The 22,886-nt window shown below is 45.0% G+C and overlaps 1 protein-coding gene across 5 annotated transcripts in view; it reads left to right on the forward strand.

Annotated features, from left to right (window-relative positions):
- The window catches only part of HABP4 (hyaluronan binding protein 4), a 152,067-nt gene that overhangs the window by 29,198 nt on the left and 99,983 nt on the right, over positions 1-22,886 (forward strand). For all 5 annotated transcript variants that reach the window (XR_004540575.1, XM_033957516.1, XM_033957721.1 and 2 more), the window contains exons 3-5: positions 2,135-2,296; positions 8,605-8,676; positions 12,614-12,697. Coding sequence is in view for 4 of the 5 variants with exons in the window: in XM_033957516.1 (XP_033813407.1) it covers positions 2,135-2,296; positions 8,605-8,676; positions 12,614-12,697 (318 nt within the window). In the remaining variant the exon portion in view is untranslated. The remainder of the gene's footprint in view (positions 1-2,134; positions 2,297-8,604; positions 8,677-12,613; positions 12,698-22,886) is intronic.

A 22,886-nucleotide genomic window follows, 5' to 3' on the forward strand; every position in this document is an offset into this window, starting at 1 on the left:
TTTTGGACTGTCAACAAGAAAAAATTTCACATCAATTTTCTGGAACTCAGGGCGATGTTTTATGCCCTCAAGGCATTTCAACATCTCTCTCCTCAAATCCTCCTTCTTTGCACAATCAAGTAGCAATGTATTACATCAACAAACAGGGAGGCACGGGTTCTTTCCTGTTGTATCAGGAGGCTCAAAAGATTTGGTCCTAGGCGACAGCTCGTCATCTTTTCCTGAAAGCCGTATACATTCAAGGCGAGAAGAATTCTCTAGCAGACAACCTCAGCAGAATTCTTCAACCTCACGAATGGACTCTCGACGTTCTCACTCTCCAATCAGTATTTGCTCAATGGGGCACACCGCAGGTAGATTTGTTTACAGGTCCTCACAATCATCAGCTGCCCCAATTTTGCTCCAGACTTTATTCTCCTCACCGTCTGGCGGCGGATGCATTTCTACTGGACTGGGCGGGTTGGTTTCTATATGCCTTCCCTCCACTTCCTCTCATATTGAAAACTCTGTTCAAACTCAAAAGGGAGTCAGCCACTATGATTCTCATTGCTCCACGGTGGACCAGTCAACATTGGTTTTCCCTCCTCCTACAACTCAGTTCCAGGGAACCCATACTACTTCCAGTGTTTCCTACGCTGCTTACTCAGAATCGGCAATCCCTTCTGCATTCCAACCTTCAGTCTCTATAACTGACAGCTTGGTTTCTCTGGGGCTGAGATCTACTAAATTGCTCCTCTCTCAGCCTGTTCATCACATCATTGATGCTTCCAGGAAACCGGCCACACAGCAATGTTATCAACAGAAGTGGACTCGGTTTTCTTCCTGGTGTTTACTTCTTCATCATGATCCAACTTCCTTGGCAGTGGAGTTAGTACTGGATTATCTTCTTTCTCTGTCAAACTCTGGTCTTAAGTCTACATCTATTAAAGTCCATCTCAGTGCTATTACTGCTTTTCATGAACCAGTGCACGGTAAACCTCTTACTGCTCATCCTCTGGTATCCAGATTCATGAAGGGACTTTATAATTTGAAACCACCTCTCAAGCCTCTGCCTGTAGTCTGGGACCTTAATGTGGTTCTTTCCAGTTTGATGAAGCCTCCGTTTGAACCAATGGCCACGGCTCATCTCAAGTTTCTTACCTGGAAAGTGTTTTTTCTTATTGCTATCACCTCTGCCAGGAGGGTCAGTGAGTTGCATGCACTAGTTGCGGATGCATCTTTTACAGTTTTTCATCACGATAAGGTGGTTCTCCGTACTCATCCAAAGTTTCTCCCTAAAGTTGTCTCTGACTTTCACCCAATCAGTCCATTGTTCTCCCAGTGTTTTTCCCAAAACCTCATTCTCTTCCTGGGGAACAAGCTTTGCATACTTTAGACTGTAAACGAGCTTTGGCTTATTACCTGGATCGTACAAAGCCACACAGAACCTCTCCCCAACTTTTTCTATTTGATCCTAATAGGTTAGGACATCCTGTTTCCAAGAGAACGATTTCTAATTGGCTTGCTGCCTGCATTTCGTTTTGCTATGCTCAGACCGGTCTAACACTGGAGAGCCGTGTCACAGCCCATAAAGTTCAAGCTATGGCGGCTTCTGTGGCTTTCCTCAGGTCTACTCCAATTGAGGAAATATGCAAAGCTGCCACCTGGTCCTCAGTTCATACCATCACTTCTCACTACTGTTTAGAATCTTTTTCCAGATGGGATGGGCGCTTCGGCCAATCTGTATTACAAAATTTATTTTCTTAAGGGCCAACTTTCCCACCATCCCATTCTGTTAGCTTGGAGGCCTGGGGAGGTGGGAGGGATGTGAGAATATCGGCCTGCTTGTCCTGGGATAAAGCACAGTTACTTACCGTAACAGGTGTTATCCAGGGACAGCAGGCAGATATTTTCACATCCCTCCCACCTCCCCAGGTTGGCTTCTTAGCTGGCTTAACTTAACTGACGGACTGTGCGCCTCCGTCGGGCGGGAAGGCACTCGCGCATGCGCGGTGCGAGCATCAAGAACTTTCTAAGTTCTTAAAGTGGTCCGTACCGAGGGCTCCATGGTGATGTCGCCCATTCGTGAAAATATCTGCCTGTTGTCCCTGGATAACACCTGTTACGGTAAGTAATTGTGCTTTTTCCTCTTTAGACCAGTTGACTGGTTTGATAGAGACAGACCAATTCGTGGCCGTGGAGGTGGAAGAGGAAGCATACGAGGTAGAGGAAGAGGTGGTGGATTAATGCGAAGCTTTGATGGCTTAGACCAAAGAGGGAAGCGAGAATTTGAAAGGCACAGTGGAAGTGACAGAGCGTGAGTATAATACCTATTTTTTGCTGCTACTGAATGTATGCAACACAGTGGTGATAACTATTCAGGTACAGCATGACATATAACCCTGTCCCAAAAAGCTTCCAACATGGGTTTTCAAATACAGTCCTTGAGGGCCACAATCCAGCCTGGTTTTCAGAATTTCCACAATGAATATGTATGAGATCAATTTGCATGCAAGAGAAGCAGTGAATACAAATAGATCTCATACATATTCATTATCACAGGACAAGCAGGCAGCATATTCTCTAAATGTGGGTGATGTCGCTGACGGAGTCCCTTAGCAGACGTTTTCGCAAGAAGACTTGCTCGAAGACCTTCAGGCTTGCGATTGGCCCGCGCATGCGCGCGTGCCCCTCCCACCCTGCCTAGGGTATGCGTCTCCTCAGCGTGTCCTCAGTTTTCTGTTTTCCATGGAGCCAGAAGCACTGCTCCCTTGCTTCGCGCGATATTGTTATCCCTCTTGCACCGCAGCTTGTTTAGTTAGTTTCTGTTGAGTCGCTGTGCTCGCGTCTTATTTTCTTCATTTTCATTTTTTTCAGTTCATATATTTTTGACCAGGTTCCCGGTCTTCTCCTGGCTGCCTGGCCTCGCGGGGCCGCGGCTCTCCTTTTTCTTATGTCCTGGCCTCTTTCCGGATTTAAAAACTGTACTAAGTGCAACCGGGTTATCTCCATCACCGATCCTCATCGTTGGTGTGTGGAGTGCCTGGGTGCAGAGCACCGCGCTGAGTCATGTCCCCGTTGTGCGACTTTACAACCGCAGGCTCTTTGTCGACGGGTGGCCAAGATTCTCTAACTCTTTGGCCCCATGGATCCTGTGGGACTGGCCTCGAGCTCGGCCTCGACACCCTTGTTGGGCGCCTCAGCCTCGAAGTCCCTGTCGGCCTCGAAGGTTCTGGCTCCGGCCTCGGCCCCTCCTGCTACTCCGGCTTCAGGTAAGTCTCCTCTTCCCTCCTCAGGTTTGCCAGCGAAGAAGCCTACCTCGGAGTCTCATGTTAGCGCCACCTCGTCGGCGTCTTTGAGACATCAATCTAAGCGTGCCTCCTCACGTAGGGAATACTCTTCCTCGAGGTCGCCCCCGAAGGAGCGCATTGCTGCACCTCCGACCCACCTACCTTTGGTCTCGGTGCCTATGTTCGTTCGAGGACATGCTTAAGGCAATTATTACCACACAATTTTCCTCGGTGGTAAGCCACTAGTCCCGACTTCGACGCCTTTGACCTCGGTCTCGACCAGCCTGAGTGTCCCCTCGTCTCTCGAGGCCTCAACCGTATGACTCGTCGGATTCCCTCGAGCGAGTCTTCCTCCCCTGAGTCACCGGTGACTTTTCGGGGGTCCAGGCCGGGGCCACTTTTTCTCCTGCTATTGCGGCGAGGCTCGCCTCTTCTAAACAGCCCCGGTGTTCCCCGCCCTGTCGGGGCAGGTCTCCGACCTCGAAACCGTCCAGACACACGCTTGTCCTCGAATTGGACTCTAGTGTATATTCCCCATCGAGGCGCTTGCCAGCTTCTAAAGGAACTGCATCGAAGCCAGTTGGGGATTTTTCCTATACCCTGTCTTCTCCGAGGCTTCCCCAGCGATTTCCTCAGACCCCGGGGTCTTCCCCGGTCCATCTGACGCGGGGCCGTTCCTCGACGCCCCCTACACGCCTTAGTCGAACCTCTTCGGTCTCCCATTCATGGGACTCTGAGGCTCTGGCTTACTATTCCAGAGAAATTTTTCCCTCTTTCTCGGCTGCACCCCAGTCTCGGTCGGAGTCTTCCCCCGGAGGATTAATCTTCTTCTCGGACCTCTTCCTTTTCTCGTTTCATCTTTGACATGGGCAGAGCTTTGAACTTGGATCTTCAGGCTGACTCCCACTTTACCCAGGAATACCTGGCGAAAATGGAAGTTGCAATATGCCTCGTGAGGCGCTTCGCTTTCAGTTGCATCAGGTTCTCTGGCAGACGTTTCTCCGGAACCTGGAGACACCATATGCTGTCATGGCTATTCCCTACAAGTTGGAGTCCCGTTACCGGACTATCCCGGTTAAAGAGTTTGAAAGTGCTCAGCTTTCCCACCAGTCCTTGGTGGTTGAGTCTTCCTTGAAGGTTTATGCTGCCGTCCCTCCGGGCAGGGAGGGCCGTATGATGGACAAATTTGGTCGCCGCCTTTATCAGAATTCGATGATGGCAAACCGTGTCCTTAACTACAATTTCATCTTCACGTCCTATCTCCAGTTCTGTAAAAAATGGCCTCTGCTCATTCCGGGAGGTCGTGCCAGAGCCTCGGCGTCAGGAGTTTCGTCTCCTCAAGGAGACTGTCTCCCAACTCCGCCTGTATATGTTTCAGGCCTCTTACGACGCCTTCGAATTGTCCTCGAGAGTTACGGCCTTTGCGATCGCCATGCATCGCCTTGCTTGTCTCCGGATTGTGGATATGGATCCGAATCTACAGGATCGCCTTGCCAATCTCCCGTGTGTGGTCATGAGCACTTCGATGATTCCATAGAGGTGGCCACGAAGCGCCTCTCGGACCACGAGTGGTCCTTTGCGTCTCTGGTGAAAATTAAACCTCAGGCCCCTCTGGCTCGCCAATATAAAATTCCTCCCCGGAGGTATCCACAAAATTCCACTCCTGCTTTCTCTAGGCCTCCTTCGAAACGGCCCCTGCAGCAGCAGCAATGTCACCCTAACACTCAGCTGCCGGCCCCGGCGAAGACCGGGCCGTCCTTTTGACAATTCCAGTCCGAGCCTTCGGGCTCCCTCCTGGAGCCTTCCCCCCTCCCCATCGGGGGTCGACTCCATCATTTCTATACCCAGTGGGAGAGTCTTACCACCGACAGTTGGGTCCTGTCTATCATCTGGGAGGGGTACTCCCTCCACTTCAGTTGCGTACCCCCGTACTTGCCTCCAAGAGAGTTTCCTTCTGCTCAGTCTCAGCTTCCCCCCCTCCTACAGGAAGCTCAGGCTCTTCTTCACCTTCGGGCGGTCGAGGAGGTTCCCCCGGAGCAGTGAAACTCCGGATTTTATTCCCGGTACTTTCTGGTACCCAAGAAAATGGGGGATCTGCGTCCGATCCTGGACCTCGGTGCTCTGAACAAATTTCTGGTCCGGGAACGATTCAGAATGCTCACCCTTCCCACGTTGTATCCCCACTTGGACGAGGGGGACTGGCTGTGATCACTGGACCTCAGGGAGGCGTACACGCACATTCCGATACACCTGGCCTCTCGCCGGTATTTGAGATTCCAGGTGGGGAATCTCCATCTCCAGTATTGTGTTCTTCCCTTCGGCCTGGCGGCCTCTCCGAGGGTTTTCACGAAATGTCTGGTTGTGGTGGCTGCGACCCTGCACCTCCGCGGCCTGCAGGTATTTCCCTACCTCGACTGGTTAATCAAAGTGTCTTCTCGCAGCGAAGTCCTGCGAGCGACAAGTCTGACCGTCTTGCTCCTTCAGAGTCTTGGCTTCGAGGTGAACTTTCCCAGGTCTCGCCTCTGCCCGACCCAGTCACTCGAGTTCATCGGAGCGGTCCTGAACACGGTTTGTCTCCGCTACTTCTTGCCTCACCCTTGTCAGGAGGCCCTTATCCATTTGTGCCGAAGGGTGACCCATCTGCCCTTGGCGCTGGCTCGGCTCATGATGGTACTCCTAGGTCACATGGCCTCCACTGTTCATGTGACTCCTTTTGCCAGACTTCACTTCCGTGTTCCTCAATGGACTCTGGCGTCCCAATGGAACCAGGATCAAGATTCTCTCTTGCGACGCATTGTCATGACTCCTTTGTTGAAGAGGTCTTTCTGTTGGTGGATGCTCTCTTCCAATCTTTCCAGAGGTTTTCTGTTTCATGCTCCTCCTCCGCAAAAGGTCCTCACGACGGACTTGTTGACCTATGCTTGGAGGGCTCATCTGGACGGTCTGCGCACCCAGGGTCTTTGGTCCTGTGCCGACTGTCTGTGTCACATCAATCTTCTGGAGCTTCGAGCGATTTTTCTCGCTCTGAAGGCCTTTTGTCACCTGCTTCACGACCGGGTGGTTCTAGTTCGCACAGACAACCAGGTCGCCATTTATTATATCAATAAACAGGGGGGCACGGGGTCCGAGTCCCTGTGCCAGTAGGCACTGCAGCTCTGGGATTGGGCCATCCGCCGCAACATATTCATTCGAGCTGACAGTGAAACTGTCTAGCAGACAAGTTGAGTCGTCTTCTGCAGCCTCACGAGTGGTCCCTCCATTCCGTGATCCTGCGTCAGGTGTTTGCTCGTTGGGGGACTCCGGACGTTGATCTGTTCGCGTCCCCCCTCAATCACAAGTTGCCCCGCTTCTGCTCCAGGGTTTACACTCCTCTCAGGATTGAGGCGGATGCCTTCCTTCTGGATTGGACAAACAAGTTCCTGTATGCGTTCCCTCCATTCCCTCTAATTCTGATGACTCTCGTCAAGCTCAAGTCTTCGCATGCCACCATGATTCTGATAGCTCCTCGGTGGCCCCAACAACCTTGGTTCTCCCTTCTGTTGCAACTCAGTTCCAGGGAGCCTCTTCATCTGCCTATTTTTCCTTCTCTGCTTACAGAGTCGGGGTTCTCTGCTTCATCCCAACCTCCAGTCTCTGCACTTAACAGCTTGGTTCCTTGAGACTTAATGCCCTCATTCCAGTTCTCCCAGCCTGTGTTAGATGTTCTGGAGGCATCTCGGAAGGAGTTCACTCACCAATGTTACCATCAGAAGTGGATCTGCTTTTCTTCCTTGTGTGTTACTCGGCAGCTGGAGCCGCTGTCTGCCTCCTTGTCAGTTATCCTGGATTATCTGTTGCACTTGTCTGGCGTTGGGTTCAAGTTCTCTTCGTTTCGAGTCCACCTTAGTGCCATTGCTGCTTTTCATCAGCTGATTGACGGGAAGCCTATCTCTGATCATCCTGTGGTTTCCCGCTTCATGAAAGGACTTTTCCACGTTCATCCGCCCCTCAAACCTCCTCCGGTGGTTTGGGATCTTAACGTGGTCCTTGTTCAATTGATGAAACCCCCGTTCGAGCTGCTAGCACGTGCTCACTTAAAGTATCTTACTTAGAAAGTTGTGTTTCTTATTGCTCTCACTTCTGCTGTCGGGTCAGTGAGCTTCAAGCCTTGGTAGCGGACCCACCTTTCACTGTCTTCCATCATGATAAGGTGGTTCTCTGTACCCATCCTAAGTTCTTGCCTAAGATTGTTTCTGATTTTCACATCAAGCAATCTATTGTTCTTCCTGTGTTTTTTTCCGAAACCCCATTCTTACCCTGGGGAAGTGGCTCTACATTCTCTTGATTGTAAGCGTACACTGGCCTTCTACTTGAAGCGCACCGCTCCTCACTGTACTTCTCCCCAGCTGTTCATCTCTTTCGATCCCAATCGCTTAGGTTGCTCTGTCTCTAAGCAGACCATTTCTAACTGGTTGGCCGCTTGTATTTCTTTCTGTTATGCTCAGGCTGGTCTCTCCCTACCGGGTCGAGTCACAGGCCACAAGGTCAGGGCAATGGCGGCGTCTGTTGCTTTCCTCCGCTTCACTCCCATTGAGGAAATCTGTAAGGCTGCCATTTGGTCCGCGGTTCATACGTTCACCTCTCACTACTGTCTGCTTTCTCCAGGCATGACGGCCACTTTGGCCAGTCAGTTTTGCAACATCTATTCTCCTAAATTGCCAACTCTCCTTCCATCCCTTTCTGGTTAGCTTGGAAGTCACCCACATGTAGAGAATATCTGCCTGCTGTCACTGGATAACTCCTGTTACGGTAAGTAACTGTGCTTTGTGGAAACCAGGCTGTGTTGTAGACCTCAAGGACTGGCTTTGAGGACCCTGGCTTACAATCTAAGTGGAGATCTGAGACAACAAACTAGTGACTTCCAGAGGTCACATGAAAAGTTAGTGGAATAAACGGAAAGGTGAAGAATTTGAATTTAGCTTTGAAAATGGTATTAACTTTCTGAGTATTTTAGGAATTAGATATGACAATATTGGTAATGTAGCATATATGTGTGCTTTTTTAGGAGTAACCCTTAATATTTTTTTTTTTTTATAATTCTTTATTCATTTTTAAACTTTCAGCAAGTGCACAATATAAGTAATACATAGATTTACTAACATCACTTGATAAATCTATCAAGATCATAACAAAGGTATATATATCTAAACCCTTCTTCCCCCCTCCCTTTCCATACAATTATTTAATTGAATCAATCTTTGTCATATTTCTTTTTTACATTTTTATTTTTATTGCTTTTAAGGATGCAAGATCAGTAGAAAGCTTTGAATTAAAAGAATACCATTTCTATCTCTAGAGGAATCAGAGCAGAAGACAAAAGGGGTGGAAATGGAGCTCGCAACTGGGGAACAGTTAAAGATGACTTGAGGTACAACACATTTGTGCCCTCATAGCTTGATTCTGAAAGATCATTCAATCTAACTTTAGGGTTAGTGTAAGTCACTTCTCTCTCTCTTTTTATTTGTATATGCTTTGAAAAATGCTTTCTTCATCATTTGACTTAGGGGTAAGCATCTTTCATGTGGAAATGATATTATAAAATTGTGCAGGAGTATACATATTTAAAAAGTAGGTACACAGAATGCATGCTCTTTTTTTTTTTTTGTGCTGCTGAATATCTGTAAGTGTTCCCAGGAACAAGAGTTTGGGCAGTTGCAGTGTATGTTATATATTTAAATGTATTTATTAATATACCAAGCAAAGCAAAAAGTGCAGAATACAACAATTTCTTAATATAATATCAGAACCCACATTCCCCCTCCCCCTACCCCAACAAACATAATTCTAGGCAAGTACAGAATAACTAGAAACAGAGCAAAATTCACATATTCAGTAAGCGACTTCTCGCAAATGGTGTGAGGTCACTCCAAAAGCACTCCATATCAAACAAAGTCAACAAAATGTCTACATTCCAAGGAGGCTTGTATTATCATTGTCGATCTCCATTGAATGTAAGTTGGGGGTTCACCAGATAGCCAATTAGACAAGATTGCCTTTTTCCCAATAAAATAACTTTTGCAACAAACGCTGACATACCTTTGGGTTTTGGTGAAGCTATCATATAGAATCCAAACAACACTTTTACAGTAGGGGTCCACTATGGCAGATGTAAAATGTCCCAATTGAATCCAAAAGGACACTATAGCAGGACAGGACCAAAACAGGTGGCCCAAAGTAGCTTGAGCCTGATCACATTTTGGACACGTATGTGACTGTGTAATTCCCATGTGAAAAGTTCACATGAGTGAAATATATAATCGCAAAAGAAACTTAAGTTGTAATTCTGTATTGCTTGGTAGACTGGTATAGTCCTTACGAATGGGCTATATGCCTCACTGCTACCAGCAGATGGAGACTGAGCACAAACTTATATATCAGGCTATAATCTGCCTAGCAACTCAGTCTTCCTCAGTCCTGTTAAAGCAGGTAGTAAGATTTTCGTCGATAATAACCCCAAGTATTTTTAATGATGATACTAGGTTAATGGGTATATTGTCAATTGAAAATGGGGTCGTTGGTGTTAATCCCTGTTTAGTTGGAAAGAGTAATGCTTTAGTCTTAGTTACGTTTAAAGCTAATCTGTTCTGTATGAGCCAATTTTTGATTTTTTCAAGTTTTTGATTAATTAAATGTATTTCGATTGAAGGGGTGAATCAGTTGAAGGGGTGAATCAGTTGAATGTCATCGGCGTAAGCGTAGGTGGTAAAGCCTATAGACTGAGCTAGATTTAGTAAAGGAGCAAGAAAGATATTAAAAAGTAAAGGAGACAAAATAGATCCCTGAGGAATACCATAGTCGTGTGAAAAAGAATTGGAAACTGAATTATTAAAGTGAACCGTAGATGACCGATTGGATAGAAAAGAAGTAAACCACTCTAAAGTTAGATCACATATCCCTATAGTTTTTAATCTGTCTAGGAGTAGGGAATGATCAATGGTGTCAAATGCAGCTGAGAGGTCGAGAGAAAAGAGTATGATGAAGTTATGATGATCTAGATGGTAATTAATATTAGTTGTTAGGCCAATTAATGAATATTCAGTGTTATGGTTTTTCCTAAAACCGGTTTGATTGGGGTGTAATATGTTAGTGGATTCTACAAAGTCAGACAATTGATTGAATACTACTCTTTCAGTTATTTTTGCCAAAAAAGGGATATTGGCAATGGTACGGTAATTCGTAGGGTCCTCAAAATTTATTTTACGATCCTTTATTAAAGGATAGATAATTGCGGTTTTCCATGCGGTATGAAAAATGCCGGTATTGAGGCTTTTCAATACTAAAGAATGTACAAGTGGACCGAAACAAGAAAAGTATTTTTTTTGTATTAGAGGTGATATGATCTCCGAAGAAGAGCCTTTTAAATTAACTTTTTGAATGATGCGTTCGATTTCTGATAAAGAAGGAAAGTTAAAAGTGGAACATTTGGCACAAGGAAGTTGATAATCGTTTGTAATGTCTGTTGAATCTCTAGTTGAGAAAGACTCAAAAATTTTACGGATGTTTTTGATTTTGTCACAGATAGTTAGCCAGGTCTTGTGCTGTTAAGTTCGTTTGGTCGACTTCTTTTTGTTGGTTGGGGGTGATGGATTTTATAATGGAGTAAAGTATGGAGGGGTTTTTAGCTTTAATAATTTTATTGGAATAATAAGATCGTTTGGCGTCATTAATTTTTGATTTGTAAAAAAATGATTTTTCTTTAAAAAATTTCAAGTTTTCAGCTGATTTATTTTTGCGCCATTTCCTCTCCAGGGACCTAAGTTGTCTTTTTATTAGAGAAAGCTCGTATGAATACCATGGATTATGGGTTTTTCGAGGGGAAATGGTTTTACTAATAAACGGTCCTTCTTTGTCCAGCAGTAGCTGAATAGCTGAATTCCATGTCGTGAGTTGATCTTCTAGGGAGTCGGTTTCAGATATTAGACAGTTAGCATTAAGGAAAGAAGAAATGGAAGATGACTCTAAATTGGTGTAGTCCCGATAAGTGATCGTTTTAGGTGAAGATGTAAATGTTTGTTTATTGTTAACGAGTAATCTAAATGTAATGAGGTGATGATCTGACCAGGGTACTGATATGTTTTGAAGATTAGAGTACATAAAGCGATCAGAATTTGGGATTAAGATGGTATCCAAAGTGTGTCCTGCCGAATGTGTCGCATCTAAAATTGAAGATTGTAAATTCAGAGCGTGGATGTAAGTAATGAATTCACTTGTTATAGGGTTTGAAAATTCGTCAAAATGTATATTGAAATCTCCTAGGATTAAAGGATGTTCTGATGAGGAACAGAAGTCGAAGATCAAATTTTGTAAGAGAGATAGACAATTTTGAGTTATAGGAGGAGGGATGTAAAGTAGAAGGATATCTATTTTTGGATTGATAGTAAGTTTAATTTGAAGAAATTCAATTGCTACCTTTCCTATAGAATGGTCAACGGATTTAATAATGTTGTTAGAATAAATGATGGCTAGTCCACCTCCTTTTTGTTTATGACGGTGGTTGAATACAAAAGAGTAATTTGGAGGACAGCAGTAGGAAAGATAGGCTTCTTCGCCTTCTGTCAGCCAAGATTCAGTTAGGCAAAGAATATGAAAACTTTGTGAAAGGATCTATTCTTTAATTAAGTGATATTTTCCTTTAATCGATCTTACGTTAATGAGTCCTAATTTTAAATGTATTTGTTTTTGAGTATTAGTGACAGAAGAGGCCCTAGCGCGGCTTTGTAAAAGGAGCCCTAAATGTGTAATGAGAGCTGTTAATTATCTTAATGTCTTCAAACAATATTTCCAATATTGTATCAGTGGATACAATTCAACATTTTTACTCTACTCTGGTTCACTGCTCATCCTGTATCTTCATTTTGGAAGTCAAGATTGAATGTGAATTATTATTTATGTTGTGGAGTTTTGTTTACAGACCCATGATGACAAGCTCCATCAGATTTCTTGCAAATCAAGCAGCCAAAAATAAAGTGAGATCTGTTCTTCACTGTGTGGTCTTATATGATTTCATCGTATTTTTGATTTGAATGGATGTGTGACCCTGCAATAACTCAACAGCAGTACATTATTAGTAAAGTGTGCGTTGGGCTTTCAAAATACCCACAATTAATATGCATGAAAGATTTATTTATCTTATGCTGCTTGCTAATGTGACAATCCCTGCTTTGAATCAATAATTAACAGTAGTAATATGAGAATTGTTAAGAGAAAAATTATGTGCAAGGTATGTTCTCTTTAAGATAAAAATTTGCTTTTTTTTTTTTTTAACAAAAGTACAGATATTTGACACAAGTTTGCTTATTCTGCAGTGGTATGGAGCAGACCACACCAATGGAAGAGACTACTGAGATAGAAGAACACCAAGAATTACCTGATGGAGAACCTGAGACAAAGTATATAGTCTTATTTTTAATGTGGCAATGCTAGCCAGAACATTTTCTGTTCAGCTTTTGGGTAGCTGGGGTACAAGAGGAAAAGTGTGGCAATAGCATTGCTAGCCTTTAAATAGAAGTATACTTGGTCTTGGTCCACCGTTCTTTTTAAGATGGAAGTATCATTGTATCAGCACTAATTTTCTTACTTTTCTTGATACATTTGTTAGAGAGCATTTGTCTCAAAACTGAGAGAGCTGTTTGTTCCATTAAAACAAAACAAAAGCCCAGAAAAGAGGCGGCCTATTCACATTTCATAAAACATGGACCGCCCCAGATACACCAAGGTTGGTAAGACCCTGTGGGTCCTCTTTTGTCAGATTCCAAAAGAGCGACTGATGCTCAAATAAGTTTGCATGCAAATGATTTGAGCAGAGGTTCATCAAAATCCCTGTCTGATACCTCCAATGAATTGCTGTGAGAGTGACTCACACATATGTGCAGAGCTGGCAGGGGAAGCCTGAACAGCTGAGAGGCAGGGGAAGCCCTGAAGCAGCCTCCTGCCACTCAGCTGTTCGGGGTAGGAAACCTTGTTTAAAAATTTTTTTATGGACACAGGTGTTGTGTGTGTTATCGATGCATAATATCCTGACCACAGCTGTCGCACAGCTCCCCCCTGACAACAACCACAGGTTCTCGAACCCCCTGACAGTGACGGCCGCCCAGCGACAGCGACACACCCAGAGAGACAAGAGAGATGCCCACTCCCTCCTGCCTTAGCAACCCCATTGTGCATCTAGGCCCCGACACTCCATACCCTGATGCTTCCCTCCCCCCTCCCAACTCTCTCCACCCACCCGACTCTCCCCTGGTGCTCCTCCTGACACCCCCTTACCCTACATGAAGATCCACCATCCCACCAACAAGACCCCAAAAGACAGCCCTGGTGAGCTTTGGGATCAGCTCAGAAACCCCCAGCTCAAGCAACCCCCAGCCCCTCCCCATACCTCATTGTAGAAGCCGGCAAGAGGGATGCCCTCTAATTCTTGCCAGCAGGCCAGCCTTCCCGGGGGGGGGGGAGGGCGGGGGGCCTAAGGCCCTGATTGGTCTGGATACCTTAAGCCTCTCCTATGGGAGGGGCCTTAGCTATCTGGGCTTAGGCCACCTTCCCGGTGCATCCTGGGATGCACTGGAGAGGGGTTTAAGACTCTGATTGTCCTGGGCACCTATGACCCCTCCCATAGGAGGGGCTTATGGTATCCAGGCCAATCAGGGCCTTAGGCCCCTCACCGGTGCAACCCAGGATGCATTGGGAAGGTAAAGGTCTGCCATTTCGAAGGTACTGGAGGGGTTGTATGATCGGATCAGAGAATAAGCGATCGTGCAGAAAACCACATGGTGAACCATTTTGTGCATGGGATCGGCAAATCCGAAGGTCACTAAACCAGTCAAAACTTTTTTAGCTATAATTGTTAGATAATCGCTGACTTTAGTGTATCTGGGCCATGGTTTAACTTAGCTAGTTGTCTAGAATAATTTTGTTGTCATTAAGGCAAGTAGCATAATTGCATTACTGTATAAACCGAGGCTCACTGTTTATATTCGTGTCATCAAATCTGCGCACTCCCTGCTCCCCACCTGGACCTGTTGCAGGCCTCCTGCGAGCCTGCCTTAAGTTGAGATAGGAGCGATCCCGTGTCTTTTCACAGCCAGTTGTTAACCACCCCACTTCTTTCTGCCTCCCGGACCCCTCTCCAAATATACCTTTTGAACCCTGGTGGTCTAGCAGAGAAGCGGGGCAGGAGCGATTTTTCTTAACTCCTCTCCCACACGGACCCATGATCAGAAATGTCTGCGCAAGTACCCGGGGCAGTCTCGTGAGACCATGAGACTGCTTGGGAACTTACGCAGCCATTTATCGCAGCTCTGCTTGGGGCAAGAGTGAAGAAAAATCACTCCTGTCCCGCTTCATTGCTAGATTACCAGGGTTCAAAAGGTATGGTGGAGATGGGTCTGGAAGGTGAGAAGGAAGCGGGGTGGTTAACAGTTGGCTGGGACTAGATGCGGAAAGGATCACTCCTGTTCCAGCTCACTGTTGAACCACCAGGGATTAAGGCAGTCCTGGGAGGCGGGGTGGTTTAGTTGGCAGGGACAGGACGCGGGAAGAATCGCTCCTGTCTCAGCTCACCACTGGATCACCAGGACTTAAGGGAGGACTGTAGTGGACATCGGAGGCTGGGTGCAGAGCTGGGCAGGAAGGGAGGGAAGGAGAACTGGATGTAAGACAGGGCAATTGAATATAAACCTCTCCGGTTTATATTTGTGTGTACCTTTTCCTCCATTTTTGGGGGGCAAAAGGTTACCTCTGCTTATAATCGGATTGGTTTATATTCGTGTATATACAGTACATAGAATCCTATCTCTTTTAACGAAAAGCAAGGTTATTTACCTAAAATAGGTATTATCCAGGGAGAGCAGGCAGATATTCTCACACCCTGCCTATTTGGCTTCTTCACTTGGGCACAGAACAGATGACCTTGCAAGCCAGTGTCATGCAGGATGGCACTCGTGCACAGTGCAAATAGTCTCAAAGCATTGTTAAAAGCTTAAAGTGACAGTACACTTCAACATTGTCCGTACCAGTCTTCATGGATGATGTTGCCCATTTGTGAGAATATCTGCCTGCTGTCCCTGGATAACACCTGTTACAGATAAGTAATTGTGTTTTCTGTTAGAAGACATAGGATTCTGTATGGCCCACCCTTGGCAGACTTCTGATTTGCCGATTTTCTGCCTCAGTCAGGTTTTCATTTCTTGTCATTTGAATGAGTGAAAAAAGAGAGAGATATGGGACCTCTCCATTTTATCCTTTGGGTCTTATAGGATAGTGCTCATTGCACATAGCAAGTTGGATTTCTATATGTTTGAGTGCATGTTAATTATTGCTAATCATTGTTCTTTTGTCATAATTTCCTGAACAGAATAGAAATGCATGTTGTCTCTGGGAAGTTCCCTGTGCCCCTCTTTCTCTTCTGTTTTCAGTGGAATTCAATTGCTTTGGTACTAACTGAAGAGGGAGCTATTCTCCACTGGTGAAAGGGAGGAGTTGAGAGATTTGAGTGACATCCTTCTGCAAAATTTGACTATAGGAGGACAGTAGCTTTAGTATAGAATCATATGTTCTCTAACAGAAAGAAGATTTCTAAGGTAAGAATCTAATCTTCCATTTTTACCTTTCTTTCAGCCTCTCCTCTCATCCCCCATTATTGCATTCTTTATATCCTCTGCCCTGCTGTTCTACCAAGTGACAAGAGTTTTTGACTCTCTGGTCCTCATTCTGGTTAGTTCACTCTCTTAGCATCTCCCATCGCCCCATCTTAGTATAATACATAAGACTAGCCATACTGGGTCAGACCAATGGTTCATCTAGCCCACAGGTGTCAAAGTCGGTCCTCGAGGGCTATAATCCAGTTGGGTTTTCAGGATTTCCCCAGTGAATATGCATGAGATCTATTAGCATACAATGAAAAAAGTGCATGCAAATAGATCTCATGCATATTCATTGGGGAAATCCTGAAAACCTGACTGGATTGCAGCCCTTGAGGACCGACTTTGACACCCCTGACCCTAGCCCAATATCCTGTTTTCAGAATGGCCAATTCAGGTCACAAGTACCTGGCAAAAATCCAAATAGTACCAGCTTTCCATGCTGTGGATCCAGGGCAAGCAGTAACTTCCCTTTGCTTGTCTCGATAGCAGACTATGGACTTTTCTTCCAGGAACTTGTCCAGACCTTTTTTAAAACCAGCTGCATTAACCACACTTACCACATCCTCTAGCAATGTGTTTGAGTTTACCTATTCTCTGTGTGAAAAAATATTTTCTCCTATTGATTTTAAAAGTACAGTATTTCTAGTATGACAGACACTCCATTCCTGAACTTTCAGGTAGTCAGTACTTTCTCGCGAGAACTCTTTTAGGAAGCTTCATTTGCATACTTTTTTGCTACTACTCTTTTACCTCTGGGCTGTTCTTCAACTCCTCAGTTGTCCTCCTACAAGGGAAACACTAAAAATGTATCTCTTCTGCTTTGTATTTATTTTCTCTAAATTAGAGGGTTTTTTTTTTTTCTCTTTTAGTTTGTGAAGCTTTCGGTGCTGCAGAGGATCCCCTTAGTGGGACAGCTCTGGCTGCGGGAAAGTGCAGACTTTGAGGGCTAGAATCTGCTTCTAAGGGTTAGGCTTCTTTACAATGCACCCACTTGGATAGCCTGCACTAATAGTTTGAGAGCTCAGGGATCGTTCCCTTGGGAGTACTGCTCACCCCATTTTCATCAATAGACTGCAAGACTCTGTGACAGTTTTCCAGGATCAGGGCCAACTGCTTTCTTCCCCGTTTGGTGTGTGCGAGGTTCATGGAGGGCGGTGAGCTTTCCGGCCAGTGAATCGGACCCAAAAGACAGAAGACACAAGCAGTCCAGATTTCAGGCTGTCAGCAGCATTCCTCCTTACAGGTGGCTGGTGACTAACCAGGAAGTCTTTCCTTGGATGCATTTTGCATCAGAAGGAAGCCCTCCCTCTGATGTAAAATGCGTCAGAGGGAAGGGTGTCCAAGTTAGCCACTGGCGATGTGTAGGAAAGAACGCTGCCGGCAGCCTGAAGAGAGCGAGTGCAGCTGGACCTGGAGGAAGGTAGTACAGCCATGGAGACTATGTGGAAAGGGAGGGTAAAAGATGCTCAGTGGGCTGCGCATGTGTGGGAAGCACAAGCATTGGAACGGAGGACACGGGGACCATGGCCACCTCCCCCCCCAAAAAAAAAAAAAAATTTGGTGGTCGGAGGTCAGAACAGTTAGTTATGGCTCTCCCACCTACCTCCTCCCCCTCAACAGGCTGCATGGCTCCATGGCAGTTTTTGTCCAGAATCAGGGCTGACTGCTTTCATCACTGCATTTTTCTTGCATAGGTTCCGATGGGAGTTGAGTTCTCTGTCCATTACGTTGGTCTCGAGAGGCAGTCAGAAGACACAAGTAGTCCAGATTCCAGGCTTGTTGAGGCAGAGGTTCGCCCAATAAGCTTTTTACAGCTTCCACACTTTTAGCTCCCAGCACACAACATGGCACAGTGCCAGCCTGGAAAACTAAATTGGGGGGGGAGGGAAGGGTCTTTAAAATAAGATTTTCTTCACTTCTTGGGTTAGAGTTAGGTTACCCCACCTCTAAAATCCTAAAATCTCAATTTTTATTTTTCAGTGTAGCTCTAAAATTGCTGCTGTAGTGATCTTGGATTTTCCAGTTTGAAAACAAAAGGCTCTATCAGCTTCATAATACCTTGTTTTTGTTTCAGAACAGATGGGAAGGACTCCTCAGGCCAGGATACTTTGGATTTGTGCCAGATGGTCGTCCGAGGAGTATTCATGTTCCACATGTTGTGTAGCATATGAGGTGGGGCGGGAGCTGCTAGCTTAGTCTCTGGTCCCTCGGGGGGGGGGGGGGGGTGTCAGTACCCAGTTGGTTCAAGCAACAGGGAGAAAAAAGTCTAAATTTGAGCCAGAGAACAGTGCAAGTGTCCCTGGCAAAAAGCAGCTGGAAAACTCTAGAAAAGGCTAGGTAGCATCCACAGGGGCTGTCTGGATGTCTTGGTCAAGGTTTCTCCCCTTAATTCATTAATATGATGTTTGCAGCTTATGTGATTAACCAGGGTCACATGGAACCCTCAGAGATCACGACCGTGCTGATGACGGGGTTTTCCTCCCCAAGAGCATAGTTCCTCAGTGGCGGTGCAATGCGCAGCTTGGAGAAGTTCAGTCGGAGGATAACGGGGAGGGTGTGTGTGTAAATGACTCTCTTTCTATGCCTTTACTCTCCCAGTCGGGGTTCTCTATAGCAGGAGATGTGGCTTTATCTTTGGAGTACACAACACACAGTACTAGGTTCCTTGTGCAATTGGTTTTGAATATATCACGAGGGAAAGACCTCAGAAGCCTGCACCAAACACAGAATATTCAATTCCTGCGATGGTTTAACTCAGCAGGACAGGTTCTCTATCATCGGTCACAAAACCCTCTACACACCGATTACCAACTTTAATTTCTGGTATATTTATCACTTTTTCTTTATAGAGCGCTCAGTGTGTAAAAATAAAATGCACTTATCTGATTAAAGAATAAGGCCCGACGGGACCCGTTTCGCCAGGCTAATGGCTTCGTCAGGGAACTTTTTTTTGACAACTGTAAAACAACAGAAACGAGACAAGTGCTAAGCCATCAATAAGGCAACAGAGCAAAAATCCAATTGTCTCTACAGTTTACTGCGAAATCGTACTCACTGTATTCAGTATTGAAAACACTTCAAAAAATGGCGCCGGAGGCGAACTGACGCCACGCATGCGTATTTACAGCCATTCAATCATGACGTCACACAAAACAGAGTTGAAAAAATTAGAAAAAAGCTAGAAAAAAGCGTGCCAGCCAATGTTCCCATTCAGACCAGTGGGTTTTAAAGCACTGAGCTGGAAAGTCCATCTGGCTTCTCTTTGCAATAATCTCATACAACGATCTCCCCCCCGCTCATTTTTAGGCTCTTGATCAATGCACATGCAAGTTAACTGGTGAAATTCATGCGCAAATTCCAGACAGTGTTCTACTAAGGGGGCACTGATTTTTTTGAGCTTGAGGTTAGAACAATGCTCACATATCCTGATTTTAAACGGACATATTGTTTTCCCTATGTACACTTTCTGGCATGGACAAAAAAATCGCATACACTACAAAAGCAGAGTTGCATGTCATGTGATGTTGTAAATGATACACTCTTTTGTCAACAGGATTCATGAAGCTCGATCCTTGCACCGTCATGTGGCATATACTACAAGAGCCGCACTTCACGAAACCCCATGGCAATGTTGTCGTCTCCCTCGGTACAGTGCGATACATGGAAGGACTCAACAAATCTTTAAGGTTCTTGTCCCTCGTGTATGCGATGCGTAAAGGGACATCCTGAAACAGGGGAAGAGTTTGAATTATCCTCCAATTCTTTTTCATGATAGTAGCAGGAACATTCCCTTGCGCTGTGTATCTCATCACACACGTTTGGACATGATCTTTACTCTCACCTGGTGGAGTCCCTACGCTGGTGTCATTAGATTTAGTACCCGCCAACAGCCAATCTCTGTTGTAGTACTTGGCACGCTTCTGTGCCCGTTTTAATACATAATGCGGGTAACCACGGGACCGAAGCTTTTCACCAAAAATCTTAGCTTGGGTCTTGTAACGGTTTCCCGTGGAGCAATTCCTTTTAATCCGGAGGAACTGGGAAAACGGCAAATTGTTTCTCAAAGCCACAGGATGGCAGCTTGTATACTCCAAAATAGTATTACGGTCGGTTGGCTTTATGTGTAAATCAGTGACAAAAGAATCATCCAGTTGAATAACTATGACATCTAGAAAAACAACAGAAGATGTTGAAAAATTCATAGTAAATTGAATACATTCATCGCACGAGTTTAACCAAATCTGAAACTGTTGTAATTCTTGTTCCGTGCCACTCCATAGCATGAACACGTCATCTATGTAACGGAACCATTGGAAAATCTTTGATTGAAAAGGAGAACAGTCCACCCACATTTGTTCAAACGCTGCCATATATAAATTGGCAACCGAAGGGGCAAACGTGGCCCCCATAGCCACTCCGGTTTTTTGTTTAAAAAAAGTGCCATCAAACATGAAAAAATTCTCCTTCATCGCAATTCTCGCTAGACTCCCAAGGAAATCAGTGGGTATTAGATGCGGTCTCGGTCTTTTCTCAAACACATCTTTAAGGACATCTAGGGCATTATCCTGAGGGATGGATGTATAGAGGGAAACAACATCCATGGTAACTATCAAAAAAGGAAAATTGTTCGCCTCTATTGCTGTCAATTTGTTCAAAAAATCAGCAGTGTCCTTGATGTATGAAGGAACTTTCGGAACTTCATGCTTCAAGAATTGATCTACAAACGTAGACACTGGTTCAAGCAAGGAATTGCGAGATGACATAATCGGTCGTCCTGGCGGGAACTGAAGATTCTTATGAATTTTCGGTAACGTGTAAAATACCGGAACCGTGGGCCATTGTTTGTTCAAAAAACGATGGTCCCTCTGAGTGATAAAGCCCGCTGTCAAACCTGCATTCGTCAGAATCAAAATTTCTCGCTGAAGCCTCGTGGTCGGATTCAATTCCAGTTTCTCATACACATCCTGTTGGCTCAATTGTTGACGGATCTCATTGAAATAATATTCTCTGTCGAGGACTATAACTGCGCCCCCCTTGTCTGCTTTCTTGATGATGATGTTCTCATCGTTCCGGAGAGAGGATAAAGCATTCCGATGCGCTGCATTCAAATTGCCCTTAATCTTGTGGCGGGTGTCAAACCATTCATGAATGTCTCTCAACACGCATTTCTTGAAGGCACTGATAACAGGATCAACAGGGCCAGGAGGCACCCACGTAGAATGGGGACTCACTGTAGTGCGATCATAATTCCCTGTTTTGTCACCAAAAAATACACGCAACTGTATCAGCCTCAAAAACTTCTCTAAATCAACAGAGAACTGAAATAAATCGAAATTCGAAGAAGGAACAAAAGAAAGTCCCTTTGTCAAAAGATCCACTTCAGCAACCGAGAGCAACTGATTGGATATGTTGATCACCACTGGTTTGTTTTCGTTTGGGACCTCGTATTTGGTCGTATTCGTGGTCCACCTCTTCTGCCTCTCGACCTTCCACGTCTTTGAGGTTGTCCTGACCGTAAAAAAGTCTGATTCGAATCAGTGGTGGAGGACGAAGAAGACGATGCGCCTTCAGAACCACTTTTACTGCCACCAGTTTGCCCCTTCTGTGAAGTGTCAGTGTCAGTATACATCCATGGATAAACGCGTTGATTACTTAGTCATTCTCGTCCCTCTTAAACTTCTTGGTTTTATTTCTTTTCAAATTTTCTTTAAATTTATCCATGTTATCTTTTAGTTGCTTAAATTGTGACTCAAGCTCCTCAGACGGTTGTGTGTTCTTCAAACTGCTAATCTCCTCATCTAATTTCATCTTGAGGTCATTCACACTAGAAGAACTTTTTTCAATTATGAGTAGCATCAGGTCCAGAGAGCACTTGTTCAAGATCTTATTCCAAGTGCTAATGAACTCCGGATCGTCTTTAAACGATTGGGGGGCTTTGTTCATCCTTAAACCCCTCGGGATTCTTTCCACCTTACAATATTCTATGAGTATTCCGCTATTGGTTTCCATACTGATCATAGTTTTGAAATTTTTAGTGATATCACCCCATGCATTGGATTGATCATGGGAGGTATGTAGACTCTCAAATTGAGTAGGAAGTTGTAATAATTTATCAACTCGATCATTGGTAAAACTGAACACAGTTTTCCACTCATTCATAGCCATTCAATATATAGTGACTCACTACTTGAAACAAAAAATGGTAAAGGACCTCTTGAATGTAATACACAACACACAGTACTAGGTTCCTTGTGCAATTGGTTTTGAATATATCACGAGGGAAAGACCTCAGAAGCCTGCACCAAACACAGAATATTCAATTCCTGCGATGGTTTAACTCAGCAGGACAGGTTCTCTATCATCGGTCACAAAACCCTCTACACACCGATTACCAACTTTAATTTCTGGTATATTTATCACTTTTTCTTTATAGAGCGCTCGGTGTGTAAAAATAAAATGCACTTATCTGATTAAAGAATAAGGCCCGACGGGACCCGTTTCGCCAGGCTAATGGCTTCGTCAGGGAACTTTTTTTTGACAACTGTAAAACAACAGAAACGAGACAAGTACTAAGCCATCAATAAAGCAACAGAGCAAAAATCCAATTGTCTCTACAGTTTACTGCGAAATCGTACTCACTGTATTCAGTATTGAAAACACTTCAAAAAATGGCGCCGGAGGCGAACTGACGCCACGCAAGCTTACAGATTTATCTTTGGAGTGCCAGATCTGGATCTGGTGGAGGCTCCTGATCTTAGCGAGGATCCAATTATGCACAGATTGTTTAAACCTTCAGCGCTTATAAGGATAATCACAGAATCCCTCCAAGAATTGAAGTTACAGGCTCCTCAGTCCTCTGCCACACAGTGTTTGCTTATGAGCAGCACCAAGGCACAGACCTCTTGCTTTCCCTCACATCAAGACATTACAAAAATGCTTA

Source organism: Geotrypetes seraphini, chromosome 1, assembly GCF_902459505.1.
Source record: "Geotrypetes seraphini chromosome 1, aGeoSer1.1, whole genome shotgun sequence".
In the NCBI taxonomy this organism is placed as follows: Eukaryota; Metazoa; Chordata; class Amphibia; order Gymnophiona; family Dermophiidae; genus Geotrypetes; species Geotrypetes seraphini.